Here is a 16819-nt window from a genome sequence, read left to right as displayed (position 1 = left end):
ACCATGAAGACGAATGGATAGTAGGTTTGAACAAGCACATTGAGATCTTCAAACCACTTCAAACTGAACTCAAAAGATTCCCTCAAGAATGTTGTCAAATCTCAAGTTTAAGCATCGGTTGAAAAAGTTAGTCAAGATAATCAAATAAAAGTCACAAGTTAATCCAACAAACAACAATTAGACGAACTCTGAGGTATCTTAAAAAGGCTACGCATTATTTGGACTAAAGGTTTTGAGTGCTACAGTGTCAAATTGATTGTGCCGAAGCTTTCAAACTTATTACTCTGCTACAGCACACTTGAGTTCTCTTGCACTCGTCCGAACAATCACTAGCTTTACCTCCAAGGTTTGATTTGTCAAGTTTATCTTGGTTCGTCGTGAAGCAAACTTCACTGCAGACTTTATGGTCAAACTGCCACCTTCTGTTTATTGTATAACCAACGTTTTTCTTGGAGCTACTCCAGGGATCTGATGAATATTTGTTTAGGGATCTGATGAGTATTTTTTTAGGGATCTTTATGGTCCTTCAGATCTTAGACATTAGTTGTTTGTAATGGCTTTCGCCCCTCGTCCAAAAAAAAATCCTTCCAAGCTACCATCATTCGACCGACTAGGTGTAATTTTAACTAGTATATTTTACATGGAGAAATAGTAAAGACCATAATAAAACATCAAGACAAGCGTAAAGACTTTTTCTACATATTAAACATGATGCTAGAGCTAGACGTCTGAATTATAATGAGTTTATATATTCTAATTCATTACTACTTTCGAAATGCGAAATAGTGATAATTAATAGTGAAACTTTGTTTTAAAAATAATTAGGATCTGTGACGTAACAATAGTCGCATCTCCAAGTCCATCACACAGACTGCCATGAGCAACCAATCTGAATGGCTGACATTAAGAGTGATTTCATTCAAATATCTGAGACTCAGACTTGAGCTCCTAGGAATCACACCCTTTAATGGCTGTTTACCAATAGATGCAAAGCAGATTATATAACATATTATATCAGTCATGCCCAAAACAATTTCATATGTCAGACATTCGAACCAGTTTGTCATACAGAATGTGGTCATCCCTTCCTGTGTTGCTCTCTAAAAGTGCACTTTGCACTAGTTCCTGATGCAGGTAAACAAAGGTGATTCAATAACCATAGTGCACGAATAACCATATAAAAACCAGATTATATGACACAAACAACTGCAAAAGCAATCTTACTTTGACATCCCTATGAGAAAGAAACTTCCCCAAACTGTGGATAATCAATCTCATGTCTTCCACCTGCATAATAATAATAAATGGTCACTATCACTAGTGTGAGAGAATATATACCAATCAAGTATTTGTCTTACCCTAATATAGCCAACTCGATTCCGGTCAAAAAACCTGAAAGCCTATTACAAGGGAGACTTCCATTAATAAGGGAAGAAAGACAATCCCCACTACATTAAGAGGAAAAGACTTAAGGCAAAGGGAAATTAGAGTGAATTGGAAAATACCTGCAACAAATCCTTATCGGTAGCATACACCTTCTTAGGATCAACTTTCTGCTCCTCCTTTCTAGACACATCTCCCTCAGGCCCAGGCTCCGTACTAGCAGCTTTTGTGGCGAATTCTGATTTGGTGGATGCTGCAGCTTCACTCTTCTCAACCTCCTTGTCAGGCTTAGCATCTGTTCGTGCCTTCTCTTCATTTTTCTGAGTTACAATTCTTTCATTGATAAGGATAAATAACAACACTATCATATAAAAATGAATTCACCAAGACAAATTACCCTACAGTAATCCAGGTGTAAAATGGAAAATCGATCATAATATAACATAAAATATTAGTAGCACATAGCCACATGATTGAAATTCAAGGGATGTGTCCAGAAACCCTCAAGTGAAAATAATGTTCAACAAAAATCATTTCAGCCTTCCCGTGCAAACAGGAGGAAACTTTACCTCATTAGAGGATTTGGGTTGTTGATTTGTATCATCCATTTCTTCATATTCTTCAGGATCTTCCTCCGAATCTTCGTCTATTTCATCTTTTATGTTTGGCTCCTCAACATGATCAGCAATATTTTCTGTCGCTGTCTTCTTTGGCTCCTCAACATGATCAGCAGTAATTTCTTCCTTGGTCACAGTCATTTTAACGTCCTGCTGAGCTGCACTTAATGCGTCTGCCTTAGCAGATTCATTTTCCTTCACAGGGAGCTCACTGCCTTTTGATTTTTTCATTGGTGACTTGTTCTTGGTTTCCTTATCATGGATTTCTTCCCGTTGTCTCTTGCGCTGATTTCTTTTGCTCATAAATCTCACTCGCAGTTTCTACACAGTGAAAAAGGATGTCAGTGAAAAATCTTTTTATAGGAATAAAGTAAAATAAGCAATAATCTTCATAAACCAACCTGGAGAAATGTTAAAATACGGCAACCCATTTGATACTGAAGCATTTCATACATCACCTCTGCAAATAATGAAAGCTGCAAAAATGGAATGGACAAGATGTAAATAAAGTAAGAAAAATAATTGCTTCAGATGTCATGAAGTTATAAATGATAATCTATATAAGATGGCAATATTAAAAATTGTAGATATTAAGGCAGAAAGGTAATGAGGAAAACAAAACCTCAAATGTGGATTCTTCAATGTCCTTATCAGTATAATCCAAAAGTGAATCCAGTGAAAGGGACATTGGTCGCAACTGCAGGCATTAAAACTCATAATTAGACAAATACAGAAAATTAGATAGTTTATGAATAAAAAACATTTTCCTTCACAGCCCATGCTTCAAAAATATCATTAACTTACTTTAGAATCCTTGCTCCACTTTGTTTGTAGAATCAATCCAGGATGCTTCAGAGAAGGTTCTTCAGGCTTCCTCCTTTCTTTTGATTCTTTGCTAGAATTACTCTGGGATTCATCTTTAAAATCTTTATCTTTTGGTTTTCCCACCTCCTTCAATTGCCCCCCCTTAACATCACAAGTATCCTTCGTGTTAACCTTTTTCTTGTCACTCAGTGACTCCACATTAGTTAACTTTGCATCCTTTTTATTCTCCTTGTCAGCCTTGATTTCTGATTTACTTGAACTTGCAGCAATACTTAGTTTTTCTGAATTTGAGGTCTCGTCACCACCCTGAAGCACCTTTTTGTCATCCTCACCACCTTCATTCTTAATTTCAGCTACTTCGCCCTTAGCTTGTGTAGGAGGAACCTTTCTTTTAGGCACCCTCTTAATAATTTTCTTCTTTATAGTTGTTTTCACATTGGCATTCTCTACAGCTGCAGAAGTCGCATCTGAATTATCCTTTGGCTTATCTTCAGAGCATCCTGTTTCTACGTCCACTTTTGCCTCAGGGGGAACACCATTATCTTCACTCTGATCATTTTTACCAGCAGCTTCCTTTTTTGTAATTTTTTCCCGTACAAAAGTTTTCATCCCGGCACTAGCAGCAGATGATTCTTCCTGTTGACCGGTAGTCTCTGATATAGTGTTCTGCTCTCCAACATCTTCATCAACCTTGTTGCTCTGTTTGCTAGCAGTATTTACTTCCACAGCTGTCTTAGTTGCAACTTTCTGTTTGACAATCCTCTTTATAATCTTTTTCTTCACAGACTTCACAGCACCTGTCTTAGCAGCAGCAGCAGCAGCAGCAGCAACAGGAGCTTCTCCACTTTCTTTTTTCTCAGGACCTCCTTCAACAGTTATTTCACAGCCATCCTTCACCTGAACTTTATTTTCACCCCCAGTAACCTTTCCTTCAGCAGCACCTCCTTCAATAGATTTTCCATCTTTCTCCTTTTTGTTAGCAACAACTCCATAACTAGATGACACAGACTGAATTTTTTTCCCAGATTTTCCTTTTTCAGTTTGTTTTGTATAATCTGCTTCCTTGTCTAGTCAACATAAATGAAAAAATGAAGTAAAGGGAAAAATATTGACCCAATTCATTACTGATCTGCCCATAGAATATATGTAAGAAAATGTATAAGATGATGAAATTTGTAAATAATCAATTCACCTTTTGATCCTTCCTTCCTCTCCTTTGATTTCTGAAAGTAAAAAAAAAAATTCCATTAGTCAAGTAGGTAACACCTTCACTATTCCTTATTTTATTACAATATATATATAGCCAACCCTTATTCCCATATGTAATAGGGTAAAGGGGAGGTAAGATAATAGGCTGCCCCCAACACCAAGTTGAGAACAGCTTCCATGGGAGACCTCCAAATTATGAAATGCCCTCCGTGGGACTCAATCCCACGACCTCAAGGTTAAGAACCTTGTGCTCTACCAACCGAGCTGGATGGTCATTTCTATTACAATATATATACATATTGAGAAAGTTATAAGAAACTAAGGGCACCGATATTTCCATCTTAACACAAAACTGATCAAGTGGTTTGGAATTGACAGTTTCCTTGCATGCAATGCTCAAATCTATTGTCTGTACAAAATCTTCAGAAATTTGACACAAGTCCAGGGATCAAGAAGTTCAGCATGCATGACATGCATTTAAGTAAAGCATAATCCAACAAAGATTTTGGCATTTTGCATTCTGTTAGTACTTCCAGTTTGTGGTATGTTGTTCTGTGAACCAACGTGTCTGCTTATAAATCACAGGTTCACATTTCACATGAATAGACTAAGCATATGCGTCTTCTTAACCAGGCCCATGCATAAATACACAGATGCATTTCTTTGGACATTCAATTGAGATCAGGAAACCTAACAGAAAAGGCAGAAAAAATACAAAATAGGACAATACCTCTCTTTTCAAACACAGCTGGCGCTCCCTCTCGGAAACAGCTTTTCTGTGAGCTAACCATTGGGCTCGCCATGTATAAAGTGAAGGGAGACATTCAGATAAATCTGGAACAAACAGTACCGTGACCTCTTTATGGCTAAACAGCCCATCCTTGCCAATTCTGTCGTAATGTATCTGCAAACGACCAAAAGCGCTCAAAAGTCAAAATAGATTCTTGTATGTCTAAGGAACAAAATTTAAGTTGAGATACAGCAAGAAAAAATTGAATACAACTTCTGAGCTCATCTGATAGAAAATGCCATAATGAATTCTTGCTACCCACTAAACTAGAAACCAGAAAGTTTTGCACAATTCAACAGTATCAACCAACTATAATTTAGAAAACTCCCTTGTGTTTAAGCAACCATTTTGCCATCATGTATAGTTGCATATTTCCTTAAGTTTTAAATACTAATTTCCCCAAATTACTTTCATGATGAAGACCAGATAAAGATTAACCATCCTTGATGCCTTGATGGCGCCATGAGTGGCTGGTCTAGACAATGACCAAAAATAACAAATACATAAACCAATAAAAGGGCTGATCGTGGGTGCTGAGAAATAACAATGTAAAAGGATTTCAAGTCCAATAGAATGAACATTTTTACAATTAAGCCTGAGCAATAGGTTCAAAAAAATAAAATAAATGAGGATCGCGAAGAATTATTGTGATTAAAAAGATTCAGACCAAAAGCAGAAATGCTTTTATCAGTTTTTGCCACTTCATCACAAGGTTTCTAGTGATAATCAGAATGAATAATAATACCTCAAGGAAAGGATTCCAATTCTGACATTTCTTCAAATCAAGATTAACAACTTCCTTTGCATACCTGCTCCAGTAAAATAATTCTCCAGATGATAAATGAATCATGATATACATAGCATTCAATTAGAACTGGACAGGACAAACCTAAGGGCCGTTTGAATTAGAGAGAACTCATCACCAGTAGGATTGCTTCCATCAGCATAAACACAAGGCCCACCAATTGCCATGAAAGAATGGTCCTTTTTAAGAACAGCAAACCTTAGAATATTGCAAATATGAGGTATGCGGTCGTCATCAGGGACTTTTTCAGATGACAGCTCTTCCAAATCACTCCTGCTTAATCCACTCATCAAAACCATCTGAACAAAACCAAATACATTAGTAAAGCATGGTTCAAATCATATTTGATATAAATCGTAAATATTATTCCTATCAAAGAACTTCAAAGGGAAAAGCAGGTTATAGATTTTAAATCATGCAGGAATTATACCCATGAATTTTACAAAAGAATTCTCTTCCCCCGTCCTTCTACAGGTTTTCACTGTCATAAAAGTCAAAATATGATACAATAACTTTGACAGCAAGAAAGAATTCTCTTCCTTTCAGCATATGAACTTCGACAAAATGCATAAATCCTTACAATACTTCAGTATGTTCAAATGAGTTCCATAACAAATTAACAAACTATGTGCAGGAGTATATCTGATTATCTTTATAGTGAATTGACCAACATATACCCCTCAAGGTTTTGCTTAATCATGACAGTGTGGATAACAAAAGAAAACTGTTGGGAAACTAGATTCTATGCAATAGTCCTCTAGTTGAAACAAACAAGAAAAGATCATCTAAGGGTACTTGCAACATAAGGAATAACACCAAAGTACCAAGTAATTATAATGCCAATTCAACCAAATTAACAGAGTTTTAAGGCAAGCACTGCTGGAAGCCAAGTCCTTTCAATTGCAAGCCAAACAAGAAATACCATTATTTCAAGAAACTCGGATCCAAAGTAGCACATTAGTTCAATGAAGTTGGATTCTTAAAACCACTACTGAAATGGAAGTTACATTAATACCAAAGCAAACATTCAAAGTTTAAATGCTTTAATCAACAACTCAGTTCCATCATTAAGATATTATGTTCAAATGGCTTAAGAAAACACCCGTAATGAAGAAAAACGAAACTATAGCTTTACATTGATGCTACATTTACAAATGACCCACCTTCGCATTCCACACTGTGCTTCCCTGTTCAAGCTTTTCTGGTTCAGCAGGCACAAGCTTGCTGGAAAGTTCTTTTGATTCAGCTAAACTATCTTCAATGAAATCATGCTCAAAGCTGCTCCACTCAACAGAAACTAAACTATTACAATTTCATAAAAGCATAAGATGCAAAATCATTTAGTTGATTTAATGAGGGAGAAATGAGGAAGATGAAATGAAAATGGGGAAGGAAGCTAATTGGGGTTCCAAAGCTACTTAAGTTTTGAGAACTAATACTTGGCTGAATTTTTTGTTATTCCACAAAGCAAAAGTCCAAGCTTCATGTAAAACAATGCATTCACATGCAAAAATAATTAATTGGTTAAGAAATTAACAGCTCATGGATAAAAATCTACATCCATGATGGCAAAACCCCTTCATTCTTTAGAAAGAAAACCAAGAAATCAATGAGAGTTGAAGTAACAAAGACATCCAGGAGTGATACCTGACATGAGTATGCATGGAGAGCTTAAGATTCTCCTTTGGCCAGTTTATAACAACCTACAATAGTTGAAGATGTCTGGTAAAACAGAATGCCTAAGAAAGCAAATTTAATGCACAACTGAATTTTGAGAGGAAAAGACCTTTGAAAATTCAGGAGACACAAAAAGTCTTGGACATTGCTTATCAATTGATAAATAGCCTCTCTCTACATCTGTCAAGTTGGATGAATATACCTGCAAGTAAGTAGAACATTGCTAAAAGGATTAAGAACATTACAAATGGCATGCGTATACAAAAAGGGGAAAAAATACATATCAATATTACAGGAAAATATAATGGAAAAGGCCTCCAACTCAGAAAAGTTCAACAAATCCTCTAGAAAAGGGGTAAGTTTTCATAAATTGGAAAACTGAGTTGCAACGAACCACCACTGTTTAGAGCAGTCTGCCGATATAAACCCAGGAAGCTCTGAAAGTTTTGAAAGTCTCCATAGAAGGTATACGGTGTTTACTCAATAAGGAAAGGATAAGAGAATGTGGAAAAGAAAACAACCAAAGAAATTAGAGGATTGAAGGAGAAAATTGAAACCTAAGTAAAGAATCATAATCGGTGCCCGGAGACAATAGGTCAAACAACACACTCATAAAAGTGAGCAACAGCACATAAGCACATGAAGAATTCTCTAGGTTTAGGAACCAAGCAACAAGCACCGCAGGCCATGAGGCAAATACCAACAGGAAGTAGCAGAAGATTTGAATGCTCGTGAAAGAGCAATAACAGGAAGATTTAAGATATAAATCAGATTCCAAAAGGAAAAAGGCAAATTCTTGAAGAAGTTCAAACTATCTTCGAATGGAAACTCTTGCACTGTCCTTTTACCTTGCATATATAATTTCTCCTTTTTTCTTTAACAGGTGAAAGACGCCTTCAGCAATAGAGAACATGAAGTTAGTTGTGAAGACTGAGAAACATAAGGAGCTAAACATTCAGAATTAGAGCAGGATGGAATGAAAAACATCAAGATCCACCTATGCGAAACTTCACGACGTGGGGATTCTCGCCTCAAAGGTCGAGCCTCTTTTGTCAAAGATGGACCACGGTGATCCCTAGAAACTCTTGGCGGAGTTCTTTCACGCTGAACGTCAAGTGCACGCTTGCGCTCTCGTTCTCTCTCCTTCTCCCGCTCTCTTTCCTTCTCCCGCCGCTCCAAGATGCGCAAACGTTCTCGTTCCCGTTCTCGTAGTCGTTCACGCTCTCGTTCCCGCTCTCGTTCCCGCTCTCTGCCTTTCTCTCTTTCACGCAAATGATCACGACGACGTTCCTCCTCTCTCATCTCAAATTCCCTAAGGTAACCAGCCCTGTCGTCCTTGCGTTCATCAATCCTAGGATGACCGCTGCGTGATAATGTACTACCAGGATATTCAGACTCAAGGGTTGTGACATGAAGCCCCTTTGTTCCATAATCTCTACCAGGTGGTAAGCTCACACCATAACCAGGATTTGCAGAGCTAGGCGGATACATGAGATCCTCGACATTTCTCCTTGGAGCTGCCCCTAATATCGAAGGGGTTTGTCCACCATAAGAAGAAGAGCTCATCAATGATGAAATGCAAGGATCAGCATCTAATCTTCCTCCATAAGACAAAAGATCTTGGGTGGAATGACGAGTAGCAGCACTCCTTGCTGCAAGATAATCAGCTTGTCTGCCAGAAATGTGTTGCTACTCAGTCTAGTAAGCAATATATTGCCGTCTAACAAACAGTCAACAGACTATCACCATAAAAGATGAGAAGGTTGGCCTTGGCCACATATCAAATTCACAACAATATTACTACAAGTGAAAATCTGTTGCTGTTATGCACAAACATCTTCAACTGGAAATTGTACAGTAAATATTCTACAAAAGTGATAAATACCTTGAACTACTATCATGGGAGACTGATTGAGATTTGAGCAATTGCTCTTGTCGAAGTAAGACAGCTTGATCAAGACGATCATATATGTCAGGCTGTTACAGAAGATTTAAAACAAAGGAGAGCACGGAACAATATTACAAAATGGAGAAGGGTGGAGCATATTTATATCCAGGACATCAAGAAATAGCTTGACCTGATGCTGATGACCAAAAATAGAATCAGAATATCTTCCAGTTGGCTCACTAGGCAAATCCCTCCCCAGATAACCACCCTTTCGTTCTTCAAATTGTCTTCTCTCCACAGTAGGATAGTCAGGAATCTTATCGGCATACATTTGATCACCTTTGTGATTATAACCGTGACTTGATGATGAAATATAGCCAGTAGATGCAAATTTTGGTGAATCTTGCAGAGTTGAGGCATAAGCATTACGAGTTTCCAAAGCTGATGCTCCAGCCCCTTTGGAACTTGCAGCTGGAACCTAGTGCATATAAAAAACCATCAAATTCAAATTCCATTCAATACAATCTAACAATATTTTCCATTACCAAATTTAACTATTTTGTGCTTATCATAAACTCCCAAGGAAAAGAAAAACAACATATAGCAATTGAAACCAATCTTGTCCCTGAACATCTATGGTAAGTCTTAACAAGTAAAAAAAAATGAAGATTTACAAGTGACAATATCATATACATAGGTGAAGAAAAACATCCCACCAACCTGCTGAGTAGCACTTAAAGCAGCTGTGCCATATATAGAGCTATACTGACCCCCGTAATGAGCTGAAACTGAGGGAAGGGCTCTGTATCCACCAACTTCTGCATCTTGAGAACTACCTAAAATTGATGAATGGCGAGAAGATAATGACATTTGAGCTCTGCCATCAGGTCCTCCAACAGAACTACCAGAATAATCAGCAGCACCCAACTACAAAATTTTGCCCAAAATTGTAAACAAAATCAGACCCATGATAAGTCTTTAGTTATTACACATGCTATAAAGTGCTATTGTCAGGGAAAATCCAGGAATTTAGAAGCGTTGCCACCAGGAATTAAATAGAGGCCAGGCAGCGGAATATTAGCGTAGTGGCACCGCCGAAAATAGCGGTGTGAAGCAGAATCACACCAATAGCAGTGGATTGGTGCCTCAATTTAACAGTTAAGGGCCAAAGTGCAGCAATTGTGGGCTGCTATTTCAGTTATTGTTCCATTACGGTAAAATTAAAAAAAAAATCAACTCTATTATTATCCCACAATTATTATGTTCTACAATTAGGTAACATTCAGGGCGGTGCTACCCATAGTGACCGCAATAGCAATAAAAGCACCAGGGCTGAAAACTGGCTTCAACAGCAATTTAAATTGCTGGTTGCCACACCTCAAAATCCAATAAATACTTGATACATACAGCTACAGTAAATATTTTGGAATAATAATTTTAAAAAAAAGGGTTAAGTATGACGTGAATTTAAAAACAAGTATAATTTATCTGTTTTTCTCACAAAAATAACCAGTATAACGTTTCAAAATCAGTTCCATTCCATCCCCTCATAATACATAACAAAATTAAAACAAGACCATTAGAAAAGAATTACAAAAGAGGATCTTGAAAAGGTATCTTTAACAAGAAATAACTAAATAAAAGGCTCACATTTTGGGAGTATCCGGATTGGCCAACGTAGGACTGCTGCCCGTAGGCATTCGTCCCTCTGGACGAATACATTAAAACTAAAGTAAATCTGCAATAAACAACACACAAAGCAATGTCAATGAAACAATAAAAGAAAATAACAAACAATTCAATGCGTTTTCCATATAAGCGCAGAAGCTAGAAAACAATAATCTTTTCAATGAAAATCGACTAATAAAAGATTAAGAAAGAAGAGGGAATGGGAAATTACAAAAGCGATGGGCGAAAACAAGTTGAAAATTAGGGGGGGAAATGCAATCGGCAAACCCTAATGCATAGAGAATAGGAATAAAGGAGGGTGACTTTTAAAGATTACTTGAAGCTGGAGAATAAATAGCGAAGGATTGAGAAAGTAGGCTTTTATTTGTTTTTCATACCAAGTCTGCTGTCTTTAACAGCGGGCTTTTAAGAAACCATCTCTCTCCTTCCATGGGCCTCGATTAGAACCATTTGTTTATTCAACGCCTTTTTTGGGTCAAATTTGTTGTTAGGTTCTCAACTATTTATAAATTATATCTTTAGTCTATATATTTTAATTTGATTAATTTTAGATCTTATATTTTTTAAAAAATTTAAAATTTCAGTCCTAAATCAAACAATATAGACACTATATTGCTAAATTACAGGGTTTTAAATGATAAAATTAGAGAACACAGCAATTCGTGGAGAAAAGATCGAGATTGTAAGATCTGAAATATACAAGACTACAAAAGACCAAACTAGCTTTCTCATAATACAGGGACAAACTGAATAATTTGAACTTTTTTCTTTTATATTTGAAGGGGAAATTCTAGTTCTGATATTTCTTCTTTGATGGAATTTTCCCCCTGATTTATACTTAAAAAATACATATTACTAAAGGAATAATGGTTCTTGCTTAACTAATCAATGTGGGTTTGTTTTCTTGCTCGAGTGGATGCTGCTTGAGCAAGCATTAATCGGCTGCAGAATTCTTTGAAGTATGCCATATCTATAGGAGTAGCATCTACTGCTGATATTACATAACTTTGATTGACCGGCCGAATCCGTTTTCAATAGATGCATATGTGTCTGTCACTGAATCAAATGGTTAAATGCTCGAATGTTGCATGCATGTAAAGAGGTTACATATACAGCTGAGAGGTTACATAATATGAGAAGAGACGTGTTGGAGAAATCGTCAAGTTTTTTACATTCCACTAAAGCAGGCTCATCAACACAGATACAGTGATCAATAACTCGTTTTAGGATTATATATATATATATATAATTCGCGGCTTTTGTTCGTACAGTATATGAGGAATGCCGAAGGTTCAATGTAGTGAGAATACTTTCACTTTTGCAGCTTTTGTAATTTATAGATTTTTTACAGACAATCTTTGACAGTTAAAAGAAAACACAATTGCATAACAAACTAAAATCCTAAAACCAGCTCCCCTACAAACCGTAGTAAAGGAAGCGCCAGAGCTTTTTATTTTTAGTGCACTCCAGTCCTCACTGTTGCATGCAGTTTCAGCACTAGTAGTTACTATAGCTGAAGCAATGATTTATTAGTATAAACACAAAGACTTGTAATATCCCAAAAACCGGACTAGTGACTAAAATGTAAATTTTCAAAACTTTGTGCTCAATTTCGAAAAATTAAAAAGTTCAATGATTTAATTGTAATATCTTGGTGTAAAATTGAATAGCAAATTTGAAAGTTGAAATGGCATAATGGTCATTATACAAGGACATAATTAAAAAGCTATTGTTTGGTGTTATATATATCCACGTGGGTAAAGGAAATGAAGGGAAAAAAATCTGGAGACTTTGGTTCAGTTTTCTTCTGCTTCTCCTCCTGTGACTCCATTGGTAAGGTAAGTTGGTGTCAAGTTAATGTTTCCTTTTATTTTTAATTTGGTTTTGATTCTTGAAGTGTTAAGAAAGTTTAAAGAAGTTTAAAGAGAAATAAAAACTAAAATATTTACAAGTTATGGGAGATTGAATATAAAGGGTTTTTAGGTAAATTATTGAGAGAGAGTTTGTAAATGAATTTTGAAGTGAAAATTGATTTGTCATAAGTTAAAATAAGAAAATTAAAGTGTTATAAACGAATTTGGAACATGTTGATAAATTGGTATGATTTTTGAATTCAAGTGAATATGTGAGTTATTGGATGTTAAGATGTGTTAAAATGATATAAGCTGATTTGGGTAAGTGTAGTTTAGTTTAAAGGCTTTAAAGAAGAGTAAAATGAGGAAGTTAGCAAAGTTTTGGAAAATTTTCGGGTTAAATGAATAAGTTATGGGCAAGGGGTATCGGTACTAGATGAACAGTATCGATACTGGATGAACAGTATCGATACTCCAAAGTAAATATAGGTGATAATTGGGTCTGGGTATCGATATCAAAGTAGTAGTATCGGTATTAGGGGTATCAATACCAATGGTCAAGTATTAGTACCATTTTTATATTTAAATTCCAGAATGTTAAGAGGGTATCCATACTTAAGTGTAGTATCGATACCACAGTAAGGAAGTATCGGTGTTGTACCTTGGGTATCGATACTATTCATATAGAATTGGTGAATTGAGTGCTTTGTTTAGCTTATGATAATAAAAATTGATTATAGTGATTCGAATTAAGACATTCATATCGATTATATGTATTGTGTATATAACGAACGAAAGCAAGTACCAAACGAGTCAATGAGATAAGATTTAGAAGTGTTGCTTTGACTAGTGAGGCCAAGGTGAGTGCATGTTACTATGGTATATGATTATATGGAAATTAGACTTGTGATGAGTCTGTTTCCAATGTTTTGCTTTCATGATTACATGAATATTAATATGTTGTTAATATGGTTTCTAGGTTTATATAAATATAAGTAGGGTTGGTAGCTGTTAGTATATGAACATGTATTGTTATATTCTCTGTTATATGATATTGATTTATGTGATATGATCTATGTACGTATGTGGAAATTGTGATATAAACTATATGATCATGAGTTATGTAAGTACATGACTGTGTGATAATCTATGTGAACTAATATAATGGACTTACATGATTAAGTGAAAAAGTAAGATAAGCTATGTGTTATTGATCTAAGCTATTATATGAACATGTGATATAAGATATGTGAAATTGAACTACGTGAATATATGGACATGTATTATAAGTTATGTGACGAGGATATATGTTTTATATGATCTATGTGAAGATATGAGAACAATATCTTAGCCATGTGATATGATTTATGGGTTTACATAAACATATGATATGAGCCATGTGACATGATCTACGTGATTAATTGTCTATGTGAAATAAGATATAATAAATTATATAATGGTAAAGCCTATAAATGTGATATGAGAGCTGAGGGTATAATTGGCATGCCAAGAGTCGAGGGTTCTACACGGTCCTTCGGGACATTTCTACGTAGTCCTTCGGGGCATTCTATGTGGCACTTCGATGCAATTTCTACACAACACTTCAGTGTAATTTATACGAGTTGTGGTGACAGCATATGTGCACAACCTCAATGCACTCACATACCTTAAGTTCTCAATGATATAATTGGGCTATTTAAAAGAAAAGATATAAATGAACGGTGAATGATAATGATAATAATAATTATGTCAATGATGATGATATGTATAAATATGCATATATGCTTTTGTTATATGATAGGTTCCATGGTTTCTTGATATGATGTTATTATAGATTTAGAATTTATTTAAGTACTTGTGAATTTTATTTATCAAGAATGTATCATTGGATATTAAAGGAAATAATGTGAATGAACAGTCCATAGTAGTACATGTCCTTGTGAGGTGAAGTGTTTGATAGTTTTTGTACGTATTATGTTATAAAGCTAACTATGCGATTTCATGTTTTAATGTTTCATTTATGCATTATATGTCTCACTAAGTCAAAGACTTAGTATGTGAGTGTTTTACACGTAGGTTCCGAGAAGCAAAAGGAGCAAAGTTAGGCAAGTCAGGTCAGCTTCTTATTTTCGAAGATCATATCAGAAACAAATTGAATCAGATGTATTTTGTTGTACTGAATGTAGTTGGCATGTAATTAAAGGTTGTATCGCATATGCTTTTATCAGTTTTATGAACAACTTTATTGTATTTATGTAAATTATTGTGTTTATCATTTTAAATTAAGTTTGAACTTCCTTTATTTACTTTTGATTAAGGGTTCCATCAGTTTTATACATATAAAAATTTAAATGTTCAACAATTTTAAAAGTAATCGGTTTGAAAAGTCAATATGACACATCGAATTCGTATCTGGGTCGGATACGGGTTGGGGGTGTTACAAGACGGCTGCAAAAGACCCGATAAATGTTCCAAAATTGCACTTGGAGAAGGGGTTGAAATGTTGGCAAGTTTCGAATGACATTAACCTTCTCCTTGTGTTGATATATTCAGCATTTAATTAGATGGAATGAGAGATTAGGAGGAAGCGTTTTTCAGTAGTCGGCTGGCTGTTGCTATGGCTATAGCACTCCCTAGTGTCCAGTATGGATTACAGCATAGCGACCCCACCGATCAATTTTGATGTAATCGCCTTGTCGAATGCTACACCAGGCTGAAGTGGTCCTAAATTCATACTATTGCTGCAACTAATTACTAGATGAAGCAGTGTGAAAGATATACAGGTTTAAACAAAATACATATGGATTTTCTCTTAGACTCCAGTAAAAAGAACATAATCAAAGTGGAGATTAGGTGAATTTTCAGAGATAGTGTTTTGTTAAATTCAGTGTTTTTCATCGGAAACTAGTCTTATATGATATTAATGCAGTATCAAAGACGGCTTGTTATCTTTATCAAGGCCCTGAAGTTCTCATTTATGGACGTTAATGGTGATTATTATTCCTTATGAAACATGAACTAAAGGAGAGACGTAAAGAAGAGTCTTTATGTCGTGACACTGTAACTTATATGACTGAATGACTGAAATCATCAGCACAGAATCTTGGCTAAAATCTCAGCCTAATAATAATTTTATTTTCCGTACAGCAGATTGTATAATAGAGATGGACCCTCCACTAGGGCTTTGAATGTTGAATCTCTGTCTGGTTAAACTTTATGCATGTCACATGTGACTGCAGCCAGCTACGTTTAACAATGTGTCCTGTTTTTCCTCACCTCACTGGAAAGCAACAAAATATGTATTCAAAACGAAAGCATTTTTCTTGTGCCTTATTTGGTTTATCTGTTGATTTCAAGTCCTCAAAGTTCGCAATTGTGGTCAAAAAAGTGCTAAAGGAACTCTTACATAAGAGATTCAACATTTTTCCTAGCATTTTAAACATATTTTGCAGAATGATGTAAGAGCGTTCGTGGTGATAAGGGTTGTCGTACTACAGCTCCTCTGAGCTTCTAGCAAATAGCTGTTCGTTTTGTGGCAAGAAATAAATCAAAGTATCATGTCCATCAACAAAAATATTTTCAAGTCCTAAACATTGGTAATCTCATTCATGAAAGTGCTACATCTAATCATACAATAGAGATTCGTCATTTTTTTCTGGGGATCCCGAGCATTCCTGGTTAAAAAAGGGTTAAGTTGCAAGTCATGACAGCTTCTAGCAAACATCTTCTGTTTGTGGCAAGAACTTTCTATTTCCCGTAACCTAAAACCAGTCAATCTTAATTTGTTTTAAACCAGGCAATGACCCCTTTTGGCCTATTAATTGCATTTGTCCCTTTCCGAAGAACAATAAAGTGAATGAGATTGATTGGTCCGAGCTGCATCAGCATTAAAAACCAAAAAAGAAAAAGTGGGAATAGGGGTGCGGGGTGGGGACATGAGTTGATGCAATGATGTCTTTGTACAGAAACACTAGTCTCGTTAGACCATGTACGTTGCTTATTTCCTTCCATACACTTGGAACCCAAGCGGATGATAAGGACCAAATTAAGGCCCTACAAATTTGGCATCTTAGATTCTCTGAA

The 16819-nt window shown here is 35.8% G+C and overlaps 1 protein-coding gene across 3 annotated transcripts; it reads right to left on the bottom strand.

The window, feature by feature from the left end:
• Positions 1-917: 917 nt before the first annotated feature.
• Positions 918-11210, bottom strand: LOC120150501 (protein SHORT ROOT IN SALT MEDIUM 1-like). 3 transcript variants are annotated; one of them, XM_039163193.1, is made up of 22 exons: positions 11095-11210; positions 10845-10902; positions 9915-10121; positions 9385-9672; positions 9192-9283; positions 8304-8978; positions 8155-8200; positions 7416-7508; positions 7277-7332; positions 6793-6931; positions 5714-5928; positions 5570-5633; positions 4765-4938; positions 4018-4048; positions 2805-3892; positions 2623-2697; positions 2402-2476; positions 1953-2321; positions 1506-1703; positions 1359-1400; positions 1225-1287; positions 918-1125 (listed from the first exon to the last, which is right to left on the bottom strand). In XM_039163193.1, the coding sequence occupies exons 3-22, from the start codon at positions 10062-10064 to the stop codon at positions 1036-1038; spliced, it is 4023 nt and encodes a 1340-aa protein (XP_039019124.1). In that variant the 5' UTR covers positions 10065-10121; positions 10845-10902; positions 11095-11210; the 3' UTR covers positions 918-1035. The 3 variants fall into 3 exon arrangements, with proteins under 3 accessions (XP_039019124.1, XP_039019122.1, XP_039019123.1); XM_039163191.1 differs by having other exon boundaries at positions 10845-10932; positions 11095-11204; XM_039163192.1 differs by having other exon boundaries at positions 6793-6907; positions 10845-10932; positions 11095-11204.
• Between the last annotated feature and the right edge of the window lie 5609 nt (positions 11211-16819).

This window comes from Hibiscus syriacus, unplaced genomic scaffold (assembly GCF_006381635.1).
Source record: "Hibiscus syriacus cultivar Baekdansim isolate YM2019G1 unplaced genomic scaffold, ASM638163v2 tig00111022_pilon, whole genome shotgun sequence".
NCBI lineage: Eukaryota > Viridiplantae > Streptophyta > Magnoliopsida > Malvales > Malvaceae > Hibiscus > Hibiscus syriacus.
Note: the sequence above shows the minus strand (reverse complement) of the source record. Positions and strands in the feature narration are given on the sequence as shown.

Coding starts and splice junctions, on each gene's coding strand:
- LOC120150501 (XM_039163191.1), bottom strand. CDS start 10,916: ATGTATTCGTCCAGAGGGACGAATGCCTACGGGCAGCAGTCCTACGTT. Junction 2,477..2,622: donor TTGAAGAATCCACATTTGAG/GTTTTGTTTTCC, acceptor CCATTTTTGCAG/CTTTCATTATTTGCAGAGGT. Junction 1,126..1,224: donor TTTCTCATAGGGATGTCAAA/GTAAGATTGCTT, acceptor TACCTGCATCAG/GAACTAGTGCAAAGTGCACT.